Below are 21780 nucleotides of genomic sequence, written 5' to 3'. Positions count from 1 at the left end.
GATGAGTGATTACCATTACATTTATTCCAGTCATTACTAGGAGCCCGTCCTCCCCAATTACGGTGCCACCCACCTCCTTTGGTGTGTGTGTTGAATGGCTGGCAGCAGACAGTCCACATAGGCAGCTGGCTGACAAATGACTCTTCAAAGAGGAGACTGGACTGGCGCGTGCTTGCTTCACGCCCGAAATAAACCAAGCCTATACACTATTCTTTGTAGGCTAATAAAATCTGCACATGTTACTGTGAAGTTCTGTCTAAATCTAACGCATAACCTGACTTATGCGTGTAGGCAGCGTTGGCAATAAAATGTGACAACGTTGCGGTGGTGAGAAGGATAAACCAATGAACCAGAAGACCATCAACCTACAACGCCTTTGTCGACGACTACCAAAATGGACAAACACACAAGGGTAACGTTAAAGCCACAACGAATAGTAGCCTAGAAATTGGCTTTGATTTGTACCGCGACCGAATAGATGAAGATGTCAATGACGTCTGATACGCAATAACACATCTCTCACTCACCCACGCATGCAGAGATGGCCGATTACGATTTGTCACGTTGACGCTGATGAATGAATCGGAACACGAATTCGTTGGGGGGTGTTTTTCCAGGCGTTTAGACTGCCACGAGGATGCCATGACCGAGAGGATGGGATGTTTTCTACGCACCTTTTATCCAGACAGCCGACCCATTCAGCCGAAGGAGACGAGTTGGGGGATGTTTCCACCGCGACCATCTTTCCCGAGAACTGGGGTGTGATTGAGAAACCGGGAGATGCTACAGGAGGGCGGCTTCAGCGTGGTTATCGGTGCGGCGCCGTTAATAAACTGAGCTCGCGCTCGCGCACTGGCTCTCCTCTCATAGATTGAGGTTTGACAACATGCCCCTAGCCTTTTAGAAAAAAAAGGTTAGAAGTAGAACCGAAAAAGGGTCCTATGAATTTGATGTGTAAATGGCAGCCCTAAAAGTTCTATATTAGAACCATTTGACCAGAACCATAGTGCATCTTCTTCACTGAACCAAATAGAATCCCAAAGGGTTCTTCTTCACCTACTGAACCAAATGTGTTCCATATATTTATGAATTATGGCTAGGCTGGCCTACTTCTATAAAATAGTAATAGTACTAGCTAAGAAGATAATATAATGCACAAAAGAATACCAACATAGTTTTGAGATCGTATGGTCCTTACAGTCGTGCAGACTCAAACCCAAACAGTTTAGGTACAGCCCACATCAATCTTGGTGCCAACCTTCGGAGGGTTTATGCCTTCTTCATGGAACAGCTGGCCTACTGTTATTGTATGGGATATTGTCTGGCTGGTTTCTGAGAGGAAAAAACAGAGGAGCCAAAACATGAGTCAATCTTATATCTGCAAGAATGAAGACTAAATCACATGTATAGGCCTACCGAGACAATCTGGTTCAATTTGGGTCCCGAGACAAAACCAGTTGAGAACCATTGTTGTTATAAGCAGTAGCAGCAGAAAGAGGGATCCTCTGCCTCTGACTCCCCACTGAAATTAAAAAGATACAATGAGTTAATTGTGAACGTCAGGCTGCGACTGTAGCTCTATTTGGCATATTCAATCATTCAAATTAATATGTATTTTGTAAGACCAGTTGCCTAGCTTGTAAAATGGCTAATTAGAGGTGGCTTTTTCCTCGCTAGCTAACAAAATGGTAGCCTATGAAGTTCAAACAACAGTATTTATCTAGCTTATAGTTTGTCATGTGATTATGGCTTCAGATTGTGTGCTTATTTGCAACTGTTTTCTTGAGTCATCATCATGCTTGATAAACATGGCAGTTGTTTTTTGAATTATAGCTAGAACTCTGAGGTTCTATCTCTAGAGGATTTTAACATTTTCTGGAAAAGGTTTTGACATTTTCTAAGAGTGTACCCAACCCGTGCTCTCAAGAAACCAAGGCATTCTGCCCTCTCAATTCAATTCAAGGGGCTTTATTGGCATGGGAAAACGTGTGTTAACATTGCCAAAGCAAGTGAGGTAGATAATATGCAAATGTGAAATAAACAATCAAAATGAACAGTAAACATTACACATACAGAAGTTTCAAAACAATAAAGACATTACAAATGTCATATTATGTATATTTACAATGTCGTAACAACAACTCCCTATCCCAAGAGTTCTCAGCTATAAGCACTCCTTACCGGTGGGACCATGTGATCTACAATCCCGTGACAGGTTTAACATTTTGAAACATCAATAATCGTCACTTGTGATACAGTTTTCGAAACATATGGAACTTATCTTTCGTAAATAGATTAGTTCAAATTAAAAAAAATATACACTTACTGCAGCGGGTTTACACAGATCTGTGTGCCTTCAGCCGACGAACTACACTCTTGCTACACTTCTTCCCCAGTTACGCTTAGTACACACAGGTGTTTGAGCACGCTAGATAGCTAGTTAGCACAGGTGGGTCACCTCTTGTCTTTTGTCTGTCTAACGTAAAACAAGTGCTGTAACATGAAGATATGGCTGTGTGGGAACACTATAGTTCATCTTCTCGTACTGTAATATCTTGTGTACTATCTGTCATCTTCTCGTACTGCCGTATCTTGTGCACTATCTGTGTAGTATTCCTCGCTGAAAAATACATTCCTTATGTTTCCAAAACCGTACAGCAAGCGTTGCATGTTCAAATCAAATTTTAACGTTAAGAACGAGCGTCGGGGCTCTTAACAAAACTCCCCCGTCCAGAAGATACCTTCATGAATAGACGCTAAAGGTAGTTAGTCAATGGGCTAACTCTTCCCAGTCAGCATTAACAAGACGAGTGAAAGTTATTTGCTGAATAATTGGCTATAATAAAAAAATACAAAATAAACATTTGGGTTGATAATTTTAAAAAAGGTTTAGAAAATATTTTTTTCTGAAATGTGTAAGAGATTTGTGAAGGATGCAGGTCCTTGACCAAACCTCTCCCTGTATGTGTTTATAATAGGCATAATGACTGGATGTTGTCTGCACGTATTCTCTCCTTTCAGACTAGAACTGAGGAAAGAAGAGGGAGAGAGGAGGAGGAGTAGAAAGAAAAATCAATCAACCATCAGACCGTTAGGGCCTCCCCAGTGGTCAAGAATCAATCACTCAACAGCATAATCAGCAGATAGAATGACAAGTGAAGTGGAACAGACAATGTGTTTTTATGAGCAGTATACTTTTCAAGATATTGCACACAGAACACTATTAAATAAAGGAATTTGGAGAAATAATGAATGGAACACAGAGTTATAGAAAGAGAATGAACAGAAATTAAAATCGAATTCTACACAAGCACACACACAGGCACACTAACACACACATGCATCATTTTGTTGTTGTGTTGTTTGTATTTTGTTTTATTGTTTGTACATCATTGGATTTAACATGTGTGTGACTGTCCTTGTCTGTCAGTGTTTGTTACTTGTAATGTTTTGTGGAAGAGCAGCTGCTGCTTCTGCAAAAGCTTATGGGGATCCAAATGAACAATTAACCGTCATTCTATTTTGTGTCAAGCTTCTCGGAGTTCAGTGGAACAGGAGAGATACAGCTGTGATAGGCTGTCACCACGACAACTGGTGCCACTGCAGCGGGAGGGAGGGGGGGGGGGGAACAGGAAGTGTTTGAGCTTCAGCAAGCGCTAAAAGATACTCCCTACAGGCACGTGGAGAGTGAGAGATTTTTTACATTCAAAGAATACCTTTATTGGCCCAGTAGTTGCGTCATTTCAGGCACAAATTTTACTTCCTTGTAACAGAACTAGAAAGAGAGGGAGAAAGAGGGAGGAGAGAAACAGCGAGGGAGAGAGACAGGGTGGTAATGGAGACAGAGAGAAAAGGGTGGGAAGAGGGGTAAAAGGAGATGAGAAGGATGGGAGAAAGAGAGGGAGGGAGAGCTCTCCACTGGCCTGCAGTGCAGTCTCCAGGAGGGAGGGGAAGGAGAGAGAGGGGTTGTTGATGTCCACTTATGAAAGATGAAGAGAGGAGGGCGACAAGGGAAGTGCTGCTGTGTGCAGGGATGGGGGGGAAACACACACATGAACAGACTATGTTAGCTGGGATTCCCATACTAGTGAGAGGTATCAGAATCCCCGTAGGGTACCTGTTGAGTAAGAAGTGTGTGTGTGTGGTTAGAGTGCCAGCTGTCTGAAGAAGAGGTTTAACCCAGTGTAATTAATGTGTCCTCTTCAACATCACAGGAAGCCTGTGCTGCAGGACGTTAATATGGCAGAGAGGGGGACTGTGTGAACTGCATACGTCACATGTGCATGTGTACAGTGGGGCAAAAAAGTATTTAGTCAGCCACCAATTGTGCAAGTTCTCCCACTTAAAAAGATGAGAGAGGCCTGTAATTTTCATCATAGGTACACTTCAATTATGACAGACAAAATGAGGGGAAAAAAGCCAGAAAATCACATTGTAGGATTTTTAATGAATTTATTTGCAAATTATGGTGGATAATAAGTATTTGATCAATAACAAAAGTTTATCTCAATACTTTGTTATATACCCTTTGTTGGCAATAACAGAGGTCAAACATTTTTTGTAAGTTTTCACAAGGTTTTCACACACTGTTGCTGGTATTTTGGCCCATTCCTCCATGCAGATCTCCTCTAGAGCAGTGATGTTTTGGGGCTGTTGCTGGGCAACACGGACTTTCAACTCCCTCCAAAGATTTTCTATGGGGTTGAGATCTGGAGACTGGCTAGGCCACTCCAGGACCTTGAAATGCTTCTTACGAAGCCACTCCGTCGTTGCCCGGGCGGTGTGTTTGGGATCATTGTCATGCTGAATGACCCAGCCACGTTTCATCTTCAATGCCCTTGCTGATGGAAGGAGGTTTTCACTCAAAATCTCACGATACATGGCCCCATTCATTCTTTCCTTTACACGGATCAGTCGTCCTGGTCCCTTTGCAGAAAAACAGCCCCAAAGCATGATGTTTCCACCCCCATGCTTCACAGTAGGTATGGTGTTCTTTGGATGCAACTCAGCATTCTTTGTCCTCCAAACACGACGAGTTGAGGTTTTACCAAAACGTTATATTTTGGTTTCATCTGACCATATGACATTCTCCCAATCTTCTTCTGGATCATCCAAATGCTCTCTAGCAAACTTCAGATGGGCCTGGACATGTACTGGCTTAAGCATGGGGACATGTCTAGCACTGCAATATTTGAGTCCCTGGAGGCGTAGTGTGTTACTGATGGTAGGCTTTGTTACTTTGGTCCCAGCTCTCTGCAGGTCATTCACTAGGTCCCCCCGTGTGGTTCTGGGATTTTTGCTCACCGTTTTTGTGATTATTTTGACCCCACGGGGTGAGATCTTGCGTGGAGCCCCAGATCGAGGGAGATTATCAGTGGTCTTGTATGTCTTCCATTTCCTAATAATTGCTCCCACAGTTGATTTCTTCAAACCAAGCTGCTTACCTATAGCAGATTCAGTCTTCCCAGCTTGGTGCAGGTCTACAATTTTGTTTCTGATGTCCTTTGACAACTCTTTGGTCTTGGCCATAGTGGAGTTTGGAGTGTGACTGTTTGAGGTTGTGGACAGGTGTCTTTTATACTGATAACAAGTTCAAACAGGTGCCATTAATACAGGTAACGAGTGGAGGACAGAGGAGCCTCTTAAAGAAGAAGTTACAGGTCTGTGAGAGCCAGAAATCTTGCTTGTTTGTAGGTGACCAAATACTTATTTTCCTCCACCATTTGCAAATAAATTCATAAAAAATTCTACAATGTGATTTTTTTTCTCATTTTGTCTGTCATAGTTGAAGTGTACCTATGATGAAAATTACAGGCCTCTCTCATCTTTTTAAGTGGGAGAACTTGCACAATTGGTGGCTGACTAAATACTTTTTGCCCCACTGTATGTGACAGACAGACTAGATGAGAGAGAGAGGAATGTTGTATCCCAACCCCTACCCAATAAACACAAGATATTTAAGCAATATGTTAAATGACTTCACCTTGCCTTCTGATAGGCTGGGTGGAATTGTATCCTTTGTATTTACACCTTTAGGTATGCAATCATTTCAGATCTAGGAGTGCCTACACTCTTAAAAAAAGGTTTTGTCTAGAATCGAAAGGGTTTTTCAGATGACCCTTTCGGGTTCCATTCATAACCCTTTCCACAGAGGGTTCTTCAAATGGTTCTTCCATGGGGACAGCTGAAGAACCCTTTTGGAACCCTTTTTTAAAAATGTTAAAGCAGGTGCACTTCTGAACAGTAGATGGCAATGTTGCTGTACGTGTCTCAGAACCATAGACCCCAGCAATGATAAGTGATTGTGTGTTTGCCATAATAAGCCATAATAAAGTGTTTTTGAATGTTCTGCTGATAAAATAATCTCAACTGTGTGACCCCTGGTGGATGTGATAAACTCTCAATATGGCCATCTATAGATATCCATCTGGGTCACAATTGGCTGCCAAAACTCAGCCTCACAGCTGACACGCACACACACTGCTGTTATTATTGTTGGCTTCCCCTCCTGGTTTGTCTGAGTTCAAAGTTGGCCTGGAAACAGGGCAGAAGGAGGCAAACTGGGGGCAGATTTGCAGAAGGTCATGAACCAATACGAATCGTCTTCGTTTTACTATACATATCTATATCTCTCAATGGCAGTCTGAATGGGATTGTGGAGAACAATGCTCCTCTATCCCTCATTTTGAGATTCTTTCTCCTCCTTAGTGTCCTCCACATCCCTCTCTCTCACTCCTCTCCCCCACCTCACACTCTCACTTCGATTCCTCTCACTCCTCTCCCCCACCTCACACTCTCTCACTTCGATTCCTCTCACTCCTCTCCCCCACCTCACACTCTCTCACTTCGATTCCTCTCACTCCTCTCCCCCACCTCACACTCTCTCACTTCGATTCCTCTCACTCCTTGCATTTACATTTGAGTCATCTAGCAAACGTTCTTATCCAGAGGGACTTCCATTCATCTTCAGATAGCTAAGTGAGACAACCGCATATCACAGTTGTGGGAAGTACAATTTTTTCTCAAAGAACTTACCAGCAAAGTCAGTTCTCTCTCCCTCCTCTTCCTCTATCCTTCTCCCCCCATTATCCCTCTCTGCCCCCCCCCCCCCCCCCGCTGTACAGTAGTTGTATGATTGGGCGATATTTATATCATCTAGGTCCCAGTGCCACCTGGGAGAATGGTCCATATCCAGGTCACAACTCACCATAGCCCCAATACTCTATAGCCCAGTCTGCTCTGTTCCACTCTTCTCTGCCAGCCAGGAGGAGAGGCAGGGCTGGTTGGCTACAGGTAAGCTGCTCCGTTTTAAGCTCCTTTTGTGAATGGTGAATATACTTTACTGTACAGTACGTTTCAACGTGGAAGTGGATAACACTTGGGGAACTAATATGCAGCCCGGCGGGAATTGATGTATTGATTGACTAATAGTTTGATTGATTGGCTAATAGCTGTCTCCACTTGAATTCTCCATGTGCTCAGCAGAAAAGCAATCAGCCAGGGTGCCTCTCTTTGTCTAATTAGTGGGACCAGCACATTATATATCGCGTTGTTCAGTTCATATCCCCTTAAGTCACCTCTGCCGCTAACAACATGGCTAAGAGTCTGGACAACCAGTTACTCTGTTGTGGGTATCAACCAACCAAACAGGACAAACAGCATACTGATGCATGCTTAGACTGAATACCCTATACAGGCCGCTGTGGTATACTACCAGTCATCAGAAGGGCTCCTCATTTGGGCTGCTATGGTTCATTATTAGCATAATCAAATCATTATTAGGCCTATCATTAACCAAAAGAGACTATCTCCCTAGTGTGGGTTACATTCATTATCAGGACCCACCCTCTCTTTCTCTCTCTCTCTCTATGATTGTCAGTGTTCACACTGAGGTAGTTTACACAGGATTACAGTGCGATAATCCACTTTCAGTAGTTAGTGACATGAGCCGCCATCTGTCCTCTGTTAGCATACTGAGAGCACAGGCTTATGCCAGGCAAAATCCTTCTCAAAGACGTTTCTATGGGATGGAGACAGGACTGGAGAGGCAGAGAAATCTAGCAACCTGGACATGATATGAGAGCAGTCTTTCGTGCACGCGCACTTTCGCTTGATGGTCTCTGGCAGCGCGCCAGGTGGTAAGTAAAGGGCGCGCGCGTTGTCCGCGCAAGGTGTGGGGATTTGCAAAGTTTGGCATTTCGACAATGAACCCTGGACAATTCAATCGGCGTTTGTAAAGCCGTGGACGCAGGGATAATACTGGTTCATATAAATGCTGTTCAACTTGAATGGCGATGTGAATCAAATTGACCGGCTTTTGAATGCGTTGTTGTTGTATTTCAGCTTTGCAAACAGGTAAGAACCAATAGGACCATATTATTTTCGGGTTATAAGATTGAAGTTAACGAACAGTACCCGACTGTAGGCTAATTATCGTTTTATTACTTTGTTTTACATGTTTTGTTATGATTGCTAGTAAGTAGTTAACCTCTTCCCCAGGCTAATTGCGCATGGGCAGAAGTGTCTGGTGAACAATATTATTAGTAGGTAGGCCTAGTTGGAAGTAGACTACGAAAAACAAACATTAAATAAAAATTTGATATGAAATATAGAAGCACCACTGCCATTCCATGATTGTAATTTCCTCTGTTGTTAACTGACTCATGTCTCTCTCCTAGTGTGTTTTTCTGTAGACAGTGGACGGAGTCCTAAAGCTTAACTTGTTTGGAAACAGAGCGGTACCTTCTAACCCTATCGAATAAGGGAGACATGCAAACTTGACTCCTTCATTGAGCTTTATACCGCTCCACCAGCCTCCAGCCCCAGATGATGCGGACGAACAGTAAAGGCCGGAGCGCCTCCCCCCACAGGAACGCCTACAAGTCTGACCTCCACTCCATCAAAAACTCCTTGGACACTGTGACCAGGCCGAGACCTACTTCCCTGGGTCTCTCTATCCCTTCACCTGGCCCCATGGCAGTCCCTCACACCAGGACCAGCAGTGCCAGTGGCCCCGGTGAGTGTTCTAGGGGTAGGACCCTCAGTCCTAGAGGGACCAAGATACGAGACAACATCTTCCTCCAGATGGACAGCCAACAGCACCTCATCCACCCCTTGTCTCAGGCTCTACCCAAATGCCCTCTCAGCTACAGCTCTGTCCGGAGCAGTGTGACCAGCATGTCCAGTGTAGAATCATCTATGCTAGATAAACCGTCCAAGGCCGAGGAGATAGAGATAGATAGAGCGGCTCTAGCTCAAAAGTTCTCTGTGACCCGGAAGCTGTTCGAGACGGTCAGCGGGGGTCAAAGTTTAAAGATCAGCCCCGACAGAGATAGCAGGGGGTCTGTGGATGGGAGGGGGGAGGACAGGGACGTGGGGAGAGCAAGGAGCAGGTCAGAAAGAGATGAGCTGACATCCACGTCAGAAAGCGAAGGAGAGGGGGAGAGGAGGAAAGAGAGGGAGGACAGAAAACCCATCAACGTACACACACACATTTCTCTATCCGACGTAGAACTCCACATACACACTTCATCACTGGACACCAGCTTGTCTACACACATTCACCCAGTTAATGGTCACTCCAGTGACACTTTTTCCCCTGATGGCCCAAGTCCTACAGCTGACCCCTCAGACAGCAGCAGTGTGTGTGGTGGAAGTGTGTTAGATGGGAGTGTGTGTGAGGACTCTGTGTGCTCCCATGTATTCAACCCACCTAGCCCAGCACCCAGCACCCCCCACTCTCAGCCTCCATCCCATTCTTATGACTCTCCTAGTCCTCTCACCCCAGTCTCCCCCTGTTCTGACCAGACTGACTTCTATGGCCCTAGTAGTCCTAATGCTGACAACAGGACTTTGTCTGAGGGGAATGACCCTAGTGAGCTTTACATGACCCCTGGTGACCCTTTGACCCCCACAGAGGAGTCAGGGGCTAGGACTGTGAGGGCGGAGCTAGTGGAGGTGAAGAACGAGTCGTCTGAGAGCGAAGGGAACGAGGGAGAGGAGGATGAGGACACCTTACAGGAAGAAGAGGAGACCACGAAGAAAGAGGAAAGCAAGCGGGAGGAGAGCAGTGTGAATAACCTGGTGGATAATGTGTTTAACCTGGTAGATAATGTGTTTGAAGAATCCAGAGTGGAGCCTAGAATGGTAGAACAGCGAATGGTTGAACCGACAGTGCAACCTAAAATGGTGGAACAGAGAACGGTTGAACCTCCAGTAGAAATCAGAATGGTTGAACCCTCATTGAGAGAGTGTGTGGAGGGATTCCATGACAGTTCTGAGGTGAGAGAGAAGGAATCAGGGAGAGACATGTGCCAGCAGGAGATAGAATGGAGGGAGGGGCAGATGGCGGGAGAAAGCAGACAGTTTAGAGAAGAGGGGATGACAGGAAAGAGTGAGATGGAGAATGAGAAGGTAGGGACGGAAGAAAGAGATGAGCCAGGAGAGCAGGAGAAAGTTGAGGTGAGAGGAAGCATGTGTGATGAGAGCAGAGAGGAGGAAGGGAACGAGGAGGCTGGATTGCAGGCAAGAGAGGATAGAGGGATAGACTTTAGGGTAAAGGAGGAAGTGAGAGAGGAAGAGGAGAGGAAGTGCAGATGGAGAGTGGAGGTGAAGGATGAGGACGAAGGGAGCGGGTGCGCCGAGAGAGGAGAGGAGGAGAATGGATCTGCCATCATCCTTGAGATTGAGAACGAGGCCTTCGCGAAAGACAGGGAACGGGACAGGGAACGGGACGCAAGATGTCTGACCCCAGATCCAGAGGAGCAGCTCTCTACTGAATATGATGAGATTCCCGGTCTTCCTCATGAGGATAATGAGGATTCTGCTAAGACAAGGAAGGTCAAATTCTCTACAGCACCAATCAAGGTAAACCCCCACCCACACCACACCCAATCACATTGTTAGAAGAACACCACAAAAACTCACTCACCCAATTGGGTTTGATAAAGGGGTACCAGATTTTGATTCAGAGAGTACGTATGGCTCAATCCCTTAGTTGTGGTAAAATGAAAAGCATGGGTAGAATCGCTGAAGGGTTTATGAATAGACGGATAATAATTTGAACCGTACAGACATATTTATAACCCATCAGGTGGATGAGACACAGGCAAGAGCTCATGCTCCGTCAGGTATTCAGTTCAGAACAGCTGTGATGTAAGAACAAGTCAACGTTTATTGGTTATGTACACAGATTTGCAGATGTTATCACAAGGGCAGCTAAATGCTTGCGTTTCTACCTCCAACAGTGCAGTAATAATACCTACTGTAGCAATACCAAACATTACACACGTCATCTGAAAAGAAAGGAATGAAGAAATGCAGTGCATTCGTGAAGTATTTAGATCTCTCGACTTTTCCCACATTTTATTACGTTACAGCCTTATTCTAAAATGGATTAAATAGTTGTTTCTCTCATTAATCTACACACAATACCTCCATAAAAACAGGTTTACAGAATTTTGCAAATGTACAACAACAAAATTACATAAGTATTCAGAACTTTTACTCAGTGCTTTGTTGAAGCACCTTTGGCAGCAATTACAGCTTCGAGTCTTCTTGAGTATGACGCTACAAGCTTGGCACACCTGTATTTGGGAGGTTTCTCCCATTCCTCTCTGCAGATCCTCCCAAGCTCTGTCAGGTTGGATGGGGAGCGTCTCTGCACAGCTATTTTCAGGTCTCTCCAGAGATGTTAGATTGGGTTCAAGTCTGGGCTCTGGCTGGGCCACTCAAGGACATTCAGAGACTTGTCTCAAAGCAAATCCTGCATTGTCTTGGCTGTGTGCTTAAGATCAAAGTCCTGTTGGAAGGTGAACCTTCTCCCCCATGAGGTCGAAGGAACTGTCCGAGACAGGATTCGAGACAGGATTGTGTCGAGGCACAGATCTGGGGAAGGGTACCAAAACATTTCTGCAGAGTTGAAGGTCCCCAAGAACACAGTGGCCTCCATCATAAATGGAAGATGTTTGGAACCACCAAGACTCTTTCTAGAGCTGGCCGCCTGGCCAAACTGAGCAATCGATGGAGAAGGGCCTTGGTGAGGGAGGTGACCAAGAACCCGATGGTCTCTGACAGAGCTCCAGAATTCCTCTGTGGAGATGGAAGAACCTTCCAGAAGGACAACAATCTCTGCAGCACTCCACCAATCAGGCCTTTATAGTAGTTGCCAGATGGAAGCCACTCCTCAGTAAAAGGCACATGACAGCCCTCTTGGAGTTTGCCAAAAGGCACCTAAAGAACTCAGACCATGAGAAACAATATTCTCTTGTCTGATTTCAACCATTCTCTGTTCTACCAACTCTTTGGCCTGAATGCCAAGCATCATGTCTGGAGAAAACCTGGCACCGTCCCTACGGTGAAGCATGGTGGTGGCAGCATCATGCTGTGGGGATGTTCTTCAGCGGCAGGGACTGGGAGACTAGTCACGACAAGGGAAAGATGAACGGAGCAAAGTACAGAGTGATCCTTGTTGAAAACCTGCTCAGGACCTCAGACTGGGGCGAAGGTTCACCTTCCAACAGGACAACAACCCTAAGCACACAGCCAAGACAACAACGCAGGAGTGGCTTGGGGACAAGTCTCTGAATGTCCTTGGGTGACCCAGTCAGAGCCCGGACTTAACCACTATCAAACATCTCTGGAAAGACCTGAAACTAGCTGTGTAGTGACGCTCTCCATCCAACCTGACAGAGTTGAGAGGATCTGCAGAGATGAATGGGAGAAAATACAGGTGTGCCAAGCTTGTAGCAAGAATTTACCAAGAGAGTGCAAAGGGTGTATTTTAAAATATATTTTGATTGAACTTTTTTTGGTTACTACATGATTCCACATGTGTTATTTCATAGGTTTGATGTCTTCACTATTGTTCCAGATGTAGAAAAGTTTTTTTTATATAAAGAAGAACCCTTGAATGAGTAGGTGTGTCCAAACTTTTGACTGGTGATGTATATAACAATGGTGTGTATGAACAGTATATGAATAGAAAAGGTGTGTACAGCAGTAGTTGTATAGCATGAGCCATGACTCGAATACAGTATAGAACATCCAACTACCCTACTGTATGTGACTCCACATGAGTCTTTTCAGTGTGAGGGATTCCAGTCAGGATCTAAAATCTCCCAGACATCTCAGCCCCTGTAGCTGCCAAGTCTTCCGAGAGCCTTACTGAGTATGCCACTGTTGGCACACATTTCACCAGGTCAGTGTCTATTTAGGATTTAATTACTGGCAAATGAAGTCTCTTAACTGTTTTGAGGACCATATTGTCTAAGACGTTCCCTGCCTCTGAGATTGAACTGCGGTACATGGATTTGCAATGACTCAGCATTGCGCGTGTGTGTGTGTGTGTGTGTGAAGCTTAGTGTGTTAAGACTAAGCGTCTGCTACAGCTTGTGTTTCCATCTCACACCCCAGTCATATTGGAGGATCTGACAACATAAACACTATGGTGTGGTATCAATAAGTCCAGCTGGCAGAGAGCGGGTAGACAATCTGGGGGACCCAGAAAACCAAAGACTGGCATACACACACACTAAACTTGACTATGAAAGATGTCATTGTGTGTGTGTGTGTGTGTGTACTCTCAGGTGTTCCTTACCTACTCTAATGCGGACTATGACAGGCGTAACGATGACGTTGACCCTGTGTCTGCCTCTGCTGAGTATGAACTGGAGAAGAGAGTGGACAAGATGGACCTCTTCCCTGTGCAGATAGAGAAGGGTTGGTCCCCTCTCTCCTCTGCTATCTCTCTCCCTCTATCCTTTACCTCTTCCATTCCTCTTTATATTCCTCTCTCCTTCCCTCTCACACCCTTTATCAGCCCATCTCTCTCTCTCCTTTTGTTTTTACACCTACTCTTTCTTTTGTCGAACTCCCCTCTCTGTAGGAGATGAGGGTCTGGGTATCAGTATAATAGGGATGGGGGTAGGGGCTGACCAGGGTCTGGAGAAGCTGGGCATCTTCGTTAAGACCATCACAGAGAACGGAGCTACACAACAGGATGGACGGTGAGAATCTGATCTAAGGTTAATGATGCCTTTCTAATGGTAAGATGCGAGTGTAATACTGTAAGCTGATCCTAGATCTCTGTATCTCTCTGTGTGTGTCAGTGTCCAGGTGAATGACCAGATAGTGGAGGTGGATGGGGTCAGTCTGGTCGGAGTCACACAGCTGTTTGCTGCCACTATGCTGAAGAAAACCATTGGCACTGTCAGGTGTGTATATGTATGTATGTATGTATATATATATATACATACATATATATATATATATATATATATATATATATATATATATATATATATATATATATATATATATATATACACACACATACACACACACACACACACACACACACACACACACACACATGTTCTCTATGCCAATTTGTTGTACCACTTAACACAGGCTGAGGATTTGTCATTGTCTCTCACTGCAGGTTTTTGATAGGCCGAGAGAAGCAGGGGGAGGAGAGTGAGGTGGCTCGTCTGATCACTCAGAGTCTGGAGCAGGACAAGAGACCACCTACAGTGGAGGTAGGTGTGAGACTGTGTATACAGGGCCTTCAGAAAGTATCCACCCCTTTTACTTTTTCCACATTTTGTTGTTACAAAGTGGGATTCAAATGGATTTAATTTGTTTTGTTGTCCATGATCTACACTAATACACTATATATACAAAAGTATGTGGACACCCCATCAAATTAGTGGGTTAGGCTATCTCAGCCACACCCGTTGCTGACAGGTGTATAAAATCGAGCACACAGCCAAGCAATCTCCATAGACAAACATTGGTTGTAGAATGGCTTTACTGAACAGCTTGGTGACTTTCAATGTGGCACCATCATAGGATGCCACCTTTCCAACAAGTCAGTTTGTCAAGTTTCAGGGTTTGGGCTAGGCCCCTAAGTTCCAGTGAAGGGCCATCTTAACACTACAGCATACATTCTAGACGATGACATTCTAGACGATTCTGTGCTTCCAACTTTGTGGCAACAGTTTGGGGAAGGCCCTTTCCTGTTTCAGCATGACAATGCCCCCATGCACAAAGTGAGGTCCATACAGAAATGGTTTGTCAATTGGTGTGGAAGAACTTGACTGGCCTGCACAGAGCCCCGAGCTCAACCCATTGAGCCAGGCTTAATCGCCCAATATCAGTGCCCGAACCTCACTAATGCTCTTGTGGAAAGCCTTCCCAGAAGAGTGGAGGCTGTTATAACAGCAAAGGGGGACCAACTCCATATTAATGCCCATGATTTTGGAATTAGATTTTTGATGTGCAAGTGTCCACTTTCTTTTGGTCATGTAGTGTACATCTTGATTAGATAAGTATCCAACCCCCTATGTCGATACATGTTAGAATCAACTTTGGCAGCGATTACAGCTGTGAATCTTTCCGGATAAGTCTCTAAGAGCTTTGCACACCTGGGTTGTACAATATTTGCACATTATTCTTAAATTCTTCAAGCTGTCAAGTTTGTTATTGATCATTGCTAGACAGAAATATTCAACTGTTTTGCTAGACAGACAATTTAAGTCAACTTTAACTAGGCCACTCAAGAACATTGGTAAACAACTCCAGTGTATATTTGGCCTTGTCTTTTGGGTTATTGTCCTGCTGAAAGGTGGATTTGTCTCCCAGTGTCTGTTGGAAAGCAGACTGAACCAGGTTTTCTTTTATGATTTTTCCTGTGCTTGGCTCTATTCTGTTTGTTTTTAATCCAACAAAACTTGCTAGTCCTTGCCGATGACAAGCATACCCATAACATGATGCAGCCACCACCATGCTTGGAAAGAGTGGTATTCCGTGATGTGTTGGATTTGCCCCAAACATAACGCTTTGTATTTTTTAATGTTTTTTTCTTTAGTGCCTTATTAAAAACCGGATGCATTTTTTTGGAAGAAAAAATCTGTACAGGCATCCTTCTTTTCATTATGTCATTTAGCTTAGTATTTTTGAGTAATTTACAATGCTGTTGAGGATGCTCCATTTTCTCCTATCACAGCCATTAAACTCTGTAACTGTTTTAAAGTCACCGTTGGCCTCATGGTGAAATCCCTGAGTGGTTTCCTTCCTCTCTGGCAACTGAGTTAGGATGGCCACCTGTATCTTTATAGTGACTGGGTGTATTGATACACCAGCCAAAGTGTAATTAATAACTTCACCATGCTCAAAGGGATATAGGTTAAAAAATATATATATCTACCAATAGGTACCCTTCTTTGTGAGGCATTGGAAAACCTCGCTGGACTTTGTGGTTGAATGTGTTTGAAATTCACTGCTCGACTGAGGGACCTTACAGATAATTGTGTGGGGTACAGAGATGAGGTAGTCATTGGAAAATTATGTTAAACACTATTATTGCACACAATGAGTCCATGCAACTTATGTGACTGAAGTACATTTTTACTCCTATCCTTATTTAGGCTTGCCATAACAAATGGATTGATTACATATTGACTCATGACATTTCAGAGTTTCATTTGCAAAAAAAATAAAAACACAATTCCACTTTGACATTATGGGGTGCTTTGTGTAGGCCAGTGACATGACATCTCAATTTAATCCATTTAAAATTCAGGCTGTAACACAACAAAATGTGTAAAAAGTCAAGGGGTGTGAACACTTTCTGAAGGCCCTCTACATAAGCATTCCTTATTGGTTATACCTGTGTGTGGGCGTTTTATGCATCTCAGTTGCTAAATGGAGGTGATGATGGCGCTCTGGGGCTGAGCACAGTGGATGAGAGAGAGGAAGATCTCCTTACAGAGGAGGAAGAGGAGGAAGAGGAAGACCTTACCAGCCTGGACTCAGCCCAGCTCTGCCTTAAATACAAACAGGTGTGTCAGTCAGAAGTGTTGAAGTCCAGTATTTTGTGTGCGTGTGTGCGTGCGCGCACTCTGGTGAAAACATACTCTGTTACCCCCTCAGAAAGCATTATGTTATTGGTCCCAGAACAGATGCTAGTGTCTGGAGATCTGAGGGACTCTGATAGGCGTTAGTGTTAATACGTGTTATTATGTTGCATTGTGTTGTGTGAAGTGTTTTTTCAAGTGTGTACTGGTCTCGCCTCAGCTCCAATTAAAGCTCAGGACCAGATCAGACCAACTCTGCCTAGCCCAGGAGAAGGTAGGTCACACTGACGAGACTGTCAAAACGCATGCTAACACACACACACACACTTCCTCCCTCAGAACAGACTCATTTAGCTCTCTATGAGACGTCCCTGTCTACAGTCTGAGATATTAGTACAGATGCCATGTTCCAATAACCTTGAAAATAGACTTTCTTCTTGTCCGTCTTCCCTGTGTTTTCACTGGTCGGATCTGACATGACAGCATTGGTTAAAGCGATCTAATGTAGGCCCTTTTTACCGGTGGCATTGTTCGATTTAGTGATTATTTAGGAAAAAGAAAGGCTGCGTCTTCAAGGTGTTGGAACGTGGCTGAAGTGGATTGTTTTTTTCTGGGTGCTTAGTAGAGTGGGTAGGGGATGTTTCTCAGGGGAGTGTCTACTGTCTAGGGATGAGGGCTAGATGAATGGGGTTCATGGTATGGGGCTAGGGAACTGGTTACCCACCTGTTTGTCCTCCAGCTGAGGGTTTGTGAGGAGCAGCGGGCCTTGTGGGAGAGTCGTCAGGATGAGCTGGAGCAGAGTGTCCAGGAGGGAGAGGAGAAGGCTGACCAACTAGAGAAGTAATCATCAATTACACTGATCTACCAGTCACTCATTTAGTGTGATGGTGATGGAAAATGATGACGGCGGTGATATAAATGATGATGGTGATGATGATGATGGTGATGAGGGAGAATGTGATTGTTCTTCTAGGTACTGGCAGGAGGCCCAGGCTCTGTGCAGGATTGTGAACCAGCGATTGGCTGACACTCAGAGCCAATTCGACAGCCTAGAGGTCAAATACAGCAAGGCCAAGAGACTGCTGAGGGAATTCCAACACAGGTGAGCTCTGGGTAATGTAGTCCACCGTGAAAATGCCCCTGTGAGACAATTAGGAACTTTCACTGCCTGTTTAGAAAGTATATTTCTCTCCGTGTCTGATGCTCCTTCTGTCCCTGTGCAGAGAGAAGGAGAGTGAGAGGAGAGAGGAGGAGCTGCGGCGAGAGATGGAGGAGACCGAGAGGAGACACAGAGATACCGTGGATAGACTACAGAGACAGGTGAGACTGGAGGAGATGACGTAAACTATTGTGCACAGCTACTACCTGAGTGAGAAGTGTTTTCTTTTCCTCTGTTCAGATTGGTCCCCTGGAGCGAGGGGAGGCGGTCCCTGAGATTGACAACCAACCGCTGGACACCTCATTTACCTCAAGTAAGACACTGCCTCTCGGGTAGCATGTGTCTGTGTGTGCAAGCATGTGTGTATCTTTGTGTATTGAGCCTCTCAGACTGTGTGTTTGTATCAGGTGCAGACTGGAGCATTGCTGTGCCTGAAACGGGTCGGCTGGACACGAGTGCTCACAGGGCCAGAGCACAGCTCGCCCAGAAAACCAAGAGACACCCTCCCTCACGAGACAAACTCAGAGAGTCCTTCAGGAGACCGGTCAGATAAATATATATATCACACACATACCCCACACACATTCCATTGACATACTGAATGTTCTATCACTCCCTGTAGGGTGAGGAAGACCAGATTCAGGCCTGTGACGGGAAGAGCCAATCTCTGACTGCGATCACACCCCGAGAGGTGGGACGTTCATTCTCAGCAGGAGGTGACCGTGTCCACTCCAGCACCACCTCTCTGTCTGCCCTCACCCCCCAGTCCCATCCCCCATCCTCTCTCCTCACCCCCCAGCCAGACCAGTCTCCCTCGAAAGAGGACAACTCCTCTGCCACACACAAATCAAAGAGAAGATTCCCTGACATCAGGTAGGTTGCTCACCAGATCCCCGTGTAGTTGTAGTGTACAGCAAGCTCATTCTCAAACCAACACCTAACCCCTTTCCCCTAGGCACTTCTGAGCAGATAAGATACACTATACATACAAAAGTATGTGGACACCCCTTCAAATTTGTGGATTCGGCTATGTCAGCCACACCTGTTGCTGACAGGTGTATAAAATCGAGCACACTGCCATGCAATCTCCATAGACAAATATTTGCAGTAGAATAGCCTTACTGAAGACCTCGGTGACTTTCAACGTGGCACCGTCATAGGATGTCACCTTTCCAACAAGTCAGTTTGTCAAATGTCTGCCCTGCCAGAGTTTCCCCAATCAACTGTAAGTGCTGTTATTGTGAAGTGGAAATGTCGAGGAGCAACAACAGCTCAGCCGCGAAGTGGTAGGCCACACAAGCTCACAGAACAGGACCCCTGTGCACAAAGCGATGTCCATACAGAAATGGTTTGTCGAGATCTGTGTGAAACAACTTCACTAGCCTGCACAGAGCCCTGACCTCAACCCCATCGAACACCGTTGGGATGAATTGGAATGCTGACTGTGAGCCAGAGAGGTTCGAGGACAGAGTCAGTGCCTTACCTCGCCTAAACGCCCAAAAATCAGTGCCTGACCTCACTAATGCTCTTGTGGCTGAATGGAAGCAAGTCCCCGCAGTAATGTTCCAACATCTAGTGGAAAGCCTTCCCAGAAGAGTGGAGGCTGCTATAAGCAGCAATGGGGGGGGTACCAACTCCATATTAACGCCCATGATTTTGGAATGAGATGTTCGACGTGCAGGTGTCCACATACTTTTGGTCATGTAGTGCATGTATGCGAAATGTGGTAATAGTTCCACCTTGTCCTCTAACCTCTGTTCTTCTGCCCTCTAGCAGCCTCCGCAAGTCTCTCAGTAGAGGCAGGAAGAGTGAGAAGGACGAGAGAAGGTCCCTGGACCACAGGTAAAATAAATAGTATACACACTACGGAACTAGCAGAGAAAACGGGGTCCAGTCAATACTATACACACACACACCATGTACAGCAATTTCTATTTACACACACATGACATTTCGTCTTTCAAGTGTTTCTGCCGTTCCTCTATTTGACTGTTGTTGTCTTTCTCTGTCCCCAGGGGTTCGTGTGGTGACCTGGTAGATAACCCCAGCAGTGGTGTATCTCCCTCAGGCTCTGTCACTTCCATGCCCTCCTGCCTGCCCTTCTCCTGGTTCGGGGAGCGAGGCCGGGAGAGGCTGAAGAGGGAGAGAGAGAAGCTTAGGTCGGTCTCCAGCAGCAGTCTACCCTACATGACCACCGGGGGCAGTAGAGACTGCCAGGTGAGAGGGGAGGCGCGCATTCGCACACCTGGGCTTTCATCTCCGACTACCCTGGACTTCAAATTTCATTTTGGCTCAAAGCACTTGTCCAACTCAATAATGTATGTGGCTTATGAATTTTGCATGCTTATTTCACCTGGGGCCTTTCATTTTGTACTGTGCGGTTGGTTGTGTGTGAGTCACGTCTTTGCTCATTCTAGAGACTGAGTGTTGCAGACGCAGGGAGTACCAGCTCTGCTCTCCTGTCAGGGATGATATCAGATGTGTCTCTCTCTGGGCGCTCTCAAACTCTCACCTTCTCCTCCTCAGAGGTGCGTCTCTCTGTCTCTCACATGGTCTCCCTCTATTTCTCACTCCATCCTCTCTCCACTTCTCTCTGTCTTTATCGCCCTTCTCTCTCTGACCTGATTTCTGCTCTAGTTTTCTACCATTCCCTGATTGTTTTCTCCTCGGTTCATATGGCTGGATTGTGGTTTACTTCCCCCCCCCGAACGACACAGAATGTGATGGAATATTAAGGTGTTTGTTTTTAACTGTTTTGCGTTTGTGTCAAACTATCTGTCCATCTGTCTGTCCCTCTCTGTAGACTCTGGACAGTGACTCTGTCCAAGTTGGTAACGATAATCAATGGCAAAGCCGACCCCTGGACCAATGGACCGATCAGCAGGTCTGTCTGTGGTTGATTGGCATTAGCATGGACCAATATGCAGTTAAGTTCACAGCCAATGGTGTGGATGGGCTGCAACTCCTCAATCTGGACAACAACAAACTCAAAGTAGGTTTGTTCTACAGGGAGTCGAGGGCTATGTCTTAATACTGTTAGACATCATCCTCTCCTCACCTTCTGTCTTCAGTGTTCTGATAAATGAAAGGACCGAATGGGCTTCCCTGATCAGTGACCAGCTAGGAAAGGGGGCTAATGAAGAGTATTGTGACGCGTCCCTTAGATTAATGATTTCATTCCATATGGATCAGCCCATAGTTTCACATAAAGTAAAGTCTCCCCCCACCCCCCTTTCTTTCTCTAGGCTCTGGGGGTGTGCAGTCAGAGTGACCGTGCTGCTCTGAGGAGAAGGCTGAAGGAGATGAGGAAGACTCTGGAGAAGGAGAGAGTGAAGGGAATGGAGAGAGAGGAAAATGAAATGGAGAAGAGGAGCAAGGAGAGTGAAGGAAAGGAGACGAGGAGCAAGGAGAGTGAAGGAAAGAAGACGGTGGGAAGGGAGGACAGATGTGGTGGTAAAAAGGTCAGAACAGAGTCCCTCTGCTGAAGTCTGCACTCTGACCCCTAAACGATCTTCAATCACAACTTTTTATCTGAGAAGTCCTACTTCTATTAGGCTCACCGCGACTGGGGGAAATATACTTTATTTATTTTAAGTGTTTTGTTTCTATATGCATGTTGTACAGCTGATGACATTTAAGCGCTATATTGTATTTTAAGCTGTGAATGTTTCCCATGAGGTAATAAATCATGTTTCAATCTTAGACTTAACTTCTGACTGTAAAGACCGCATTTTAACATTTGGGTTCAATTTCATTTCCATGAGG

General features: G+C 45.2%; 2 protein-coding genes across 9 annotated transcripts in view; one reads left to right on the top strand and one right to left on the bottom strand.

Moving 5' to 3' along the window:
* LOC110509209 (rap guanine nucleotide exchange factor 4) overlaps positions 1–833 on the bottom strand; it is a 40210-nt gene extending 39377 nt beyond the window's left edge. For 3 of the 4 annotated variants that reach the window (XM_036967091.1, XM_036967088.1, XM_036967089.1), the window contains exon 1: positions 675–833. In XM_036967091.1, coding sequence (XP_036822986.1) covers positions 675–742 — 68 coding nt within the window. In that variant the 5' untranslated portion in view covers positions 743–833. The other variant, XM_036967090.1, reaches the window with a different exon arrangement.
* A 6780-nt stretch (positions 834–7613) lies between these two features.
* On the top strand, positions 7614–21717 carry LOC110509208 (neurabin-1). Of its 5 annotated transcripts, none has more exons than XM_036966061.1 (19): positions 7614–8138; positions 8679–10866; positions 13587–13719; positions 13886–14006; positions 14109–14213; positions 14441–14537; positions 16698–16841; positions 17077–17130; positions 17596–17696; positions 17830–17958; positions 18080–18176; positions 18256–18328; positions 18423–18559; positions 18638–18888; positions 19789–19857; positions 20031–20232; positions 20433–20543; positions 20819–21007; positions 21261–21717. In XM_036966061.1, the coding sequence occupies exons 2-19, from the start codon at positions 8827–8829 to the stop codon at positions 21498–21500; spliced, it is 4293 nt and encodes a 1430-aa protein (XP_036821956.1). In that variant the 5' UTR covers positions 7614–8138; positions 8679–8826; the 3' UTR covers positions 21501–21717. The 5 variants fall into 5 exon arrangements, with proteins under 5 accessions (XP_036821956.1, XP_036821957.1, XP_036821955.1 ...); XM_036966062.1 differs by lacking the exon at positions 7614–8138 and adding an exon at positions 8147–8355 and having other exon boundaries at positions 19792–19857; XM_036966060.1 differs by lacking the exon at positions 7614–8138 and adding an exon at positions 8147–8355.
* The last annotated feature ends 63 nt before the right edge of the window (positions 21718–21780 follow it).

This window comes from Oncorhynchus mykiss, chromosome 28 (genome assembly GCF_013265735.2).
Source record: "Oncorhynchus mykiss isolate Arlee chromosome 28, USDA_OmykA_1.1, whole genome shotgun sequence".
In the NCBI taxonomy this organism is placed as follows: Eukaryota; Metazoa; Chordata; class Actinopteri; order Salmoniformes; family Salmonidae; genus Oncorhynchus; species Oncorhynchus mykiss.
Note: the sequence above shows the minus strand (reverse complement) of the source record. Positions and strands in the feature narration are given on the sequence as shown.

What these genes read in the sequence shown, in the direction of transcription:
- LOC110509208 (XM_036966061.1), top strand. Translation starts at nt 8,827, where the DNA reads ATGATGCGGACGAACAGTAAAGGCCGGAGCGCCTCCCCCCACAGGAAC. An exon ending in GGACACCTCATTTACCTCAA is followed by an intron (nt 18,329 to 18,422) that starts GTAAGACACTGC and finishes TGTTTGTATCAG; the next exon opens with GTGCAGACTGGAGCATTGCT. An exon ending in GAGAGTCCTTCAGGAGACCG is followed by an intron (nt 18,560 to 18,637) that starts GTCAGATAAATA and finishes CACTCCCTGTAG; the next exon opens with GGTGAGGAAGACCAGATTCA.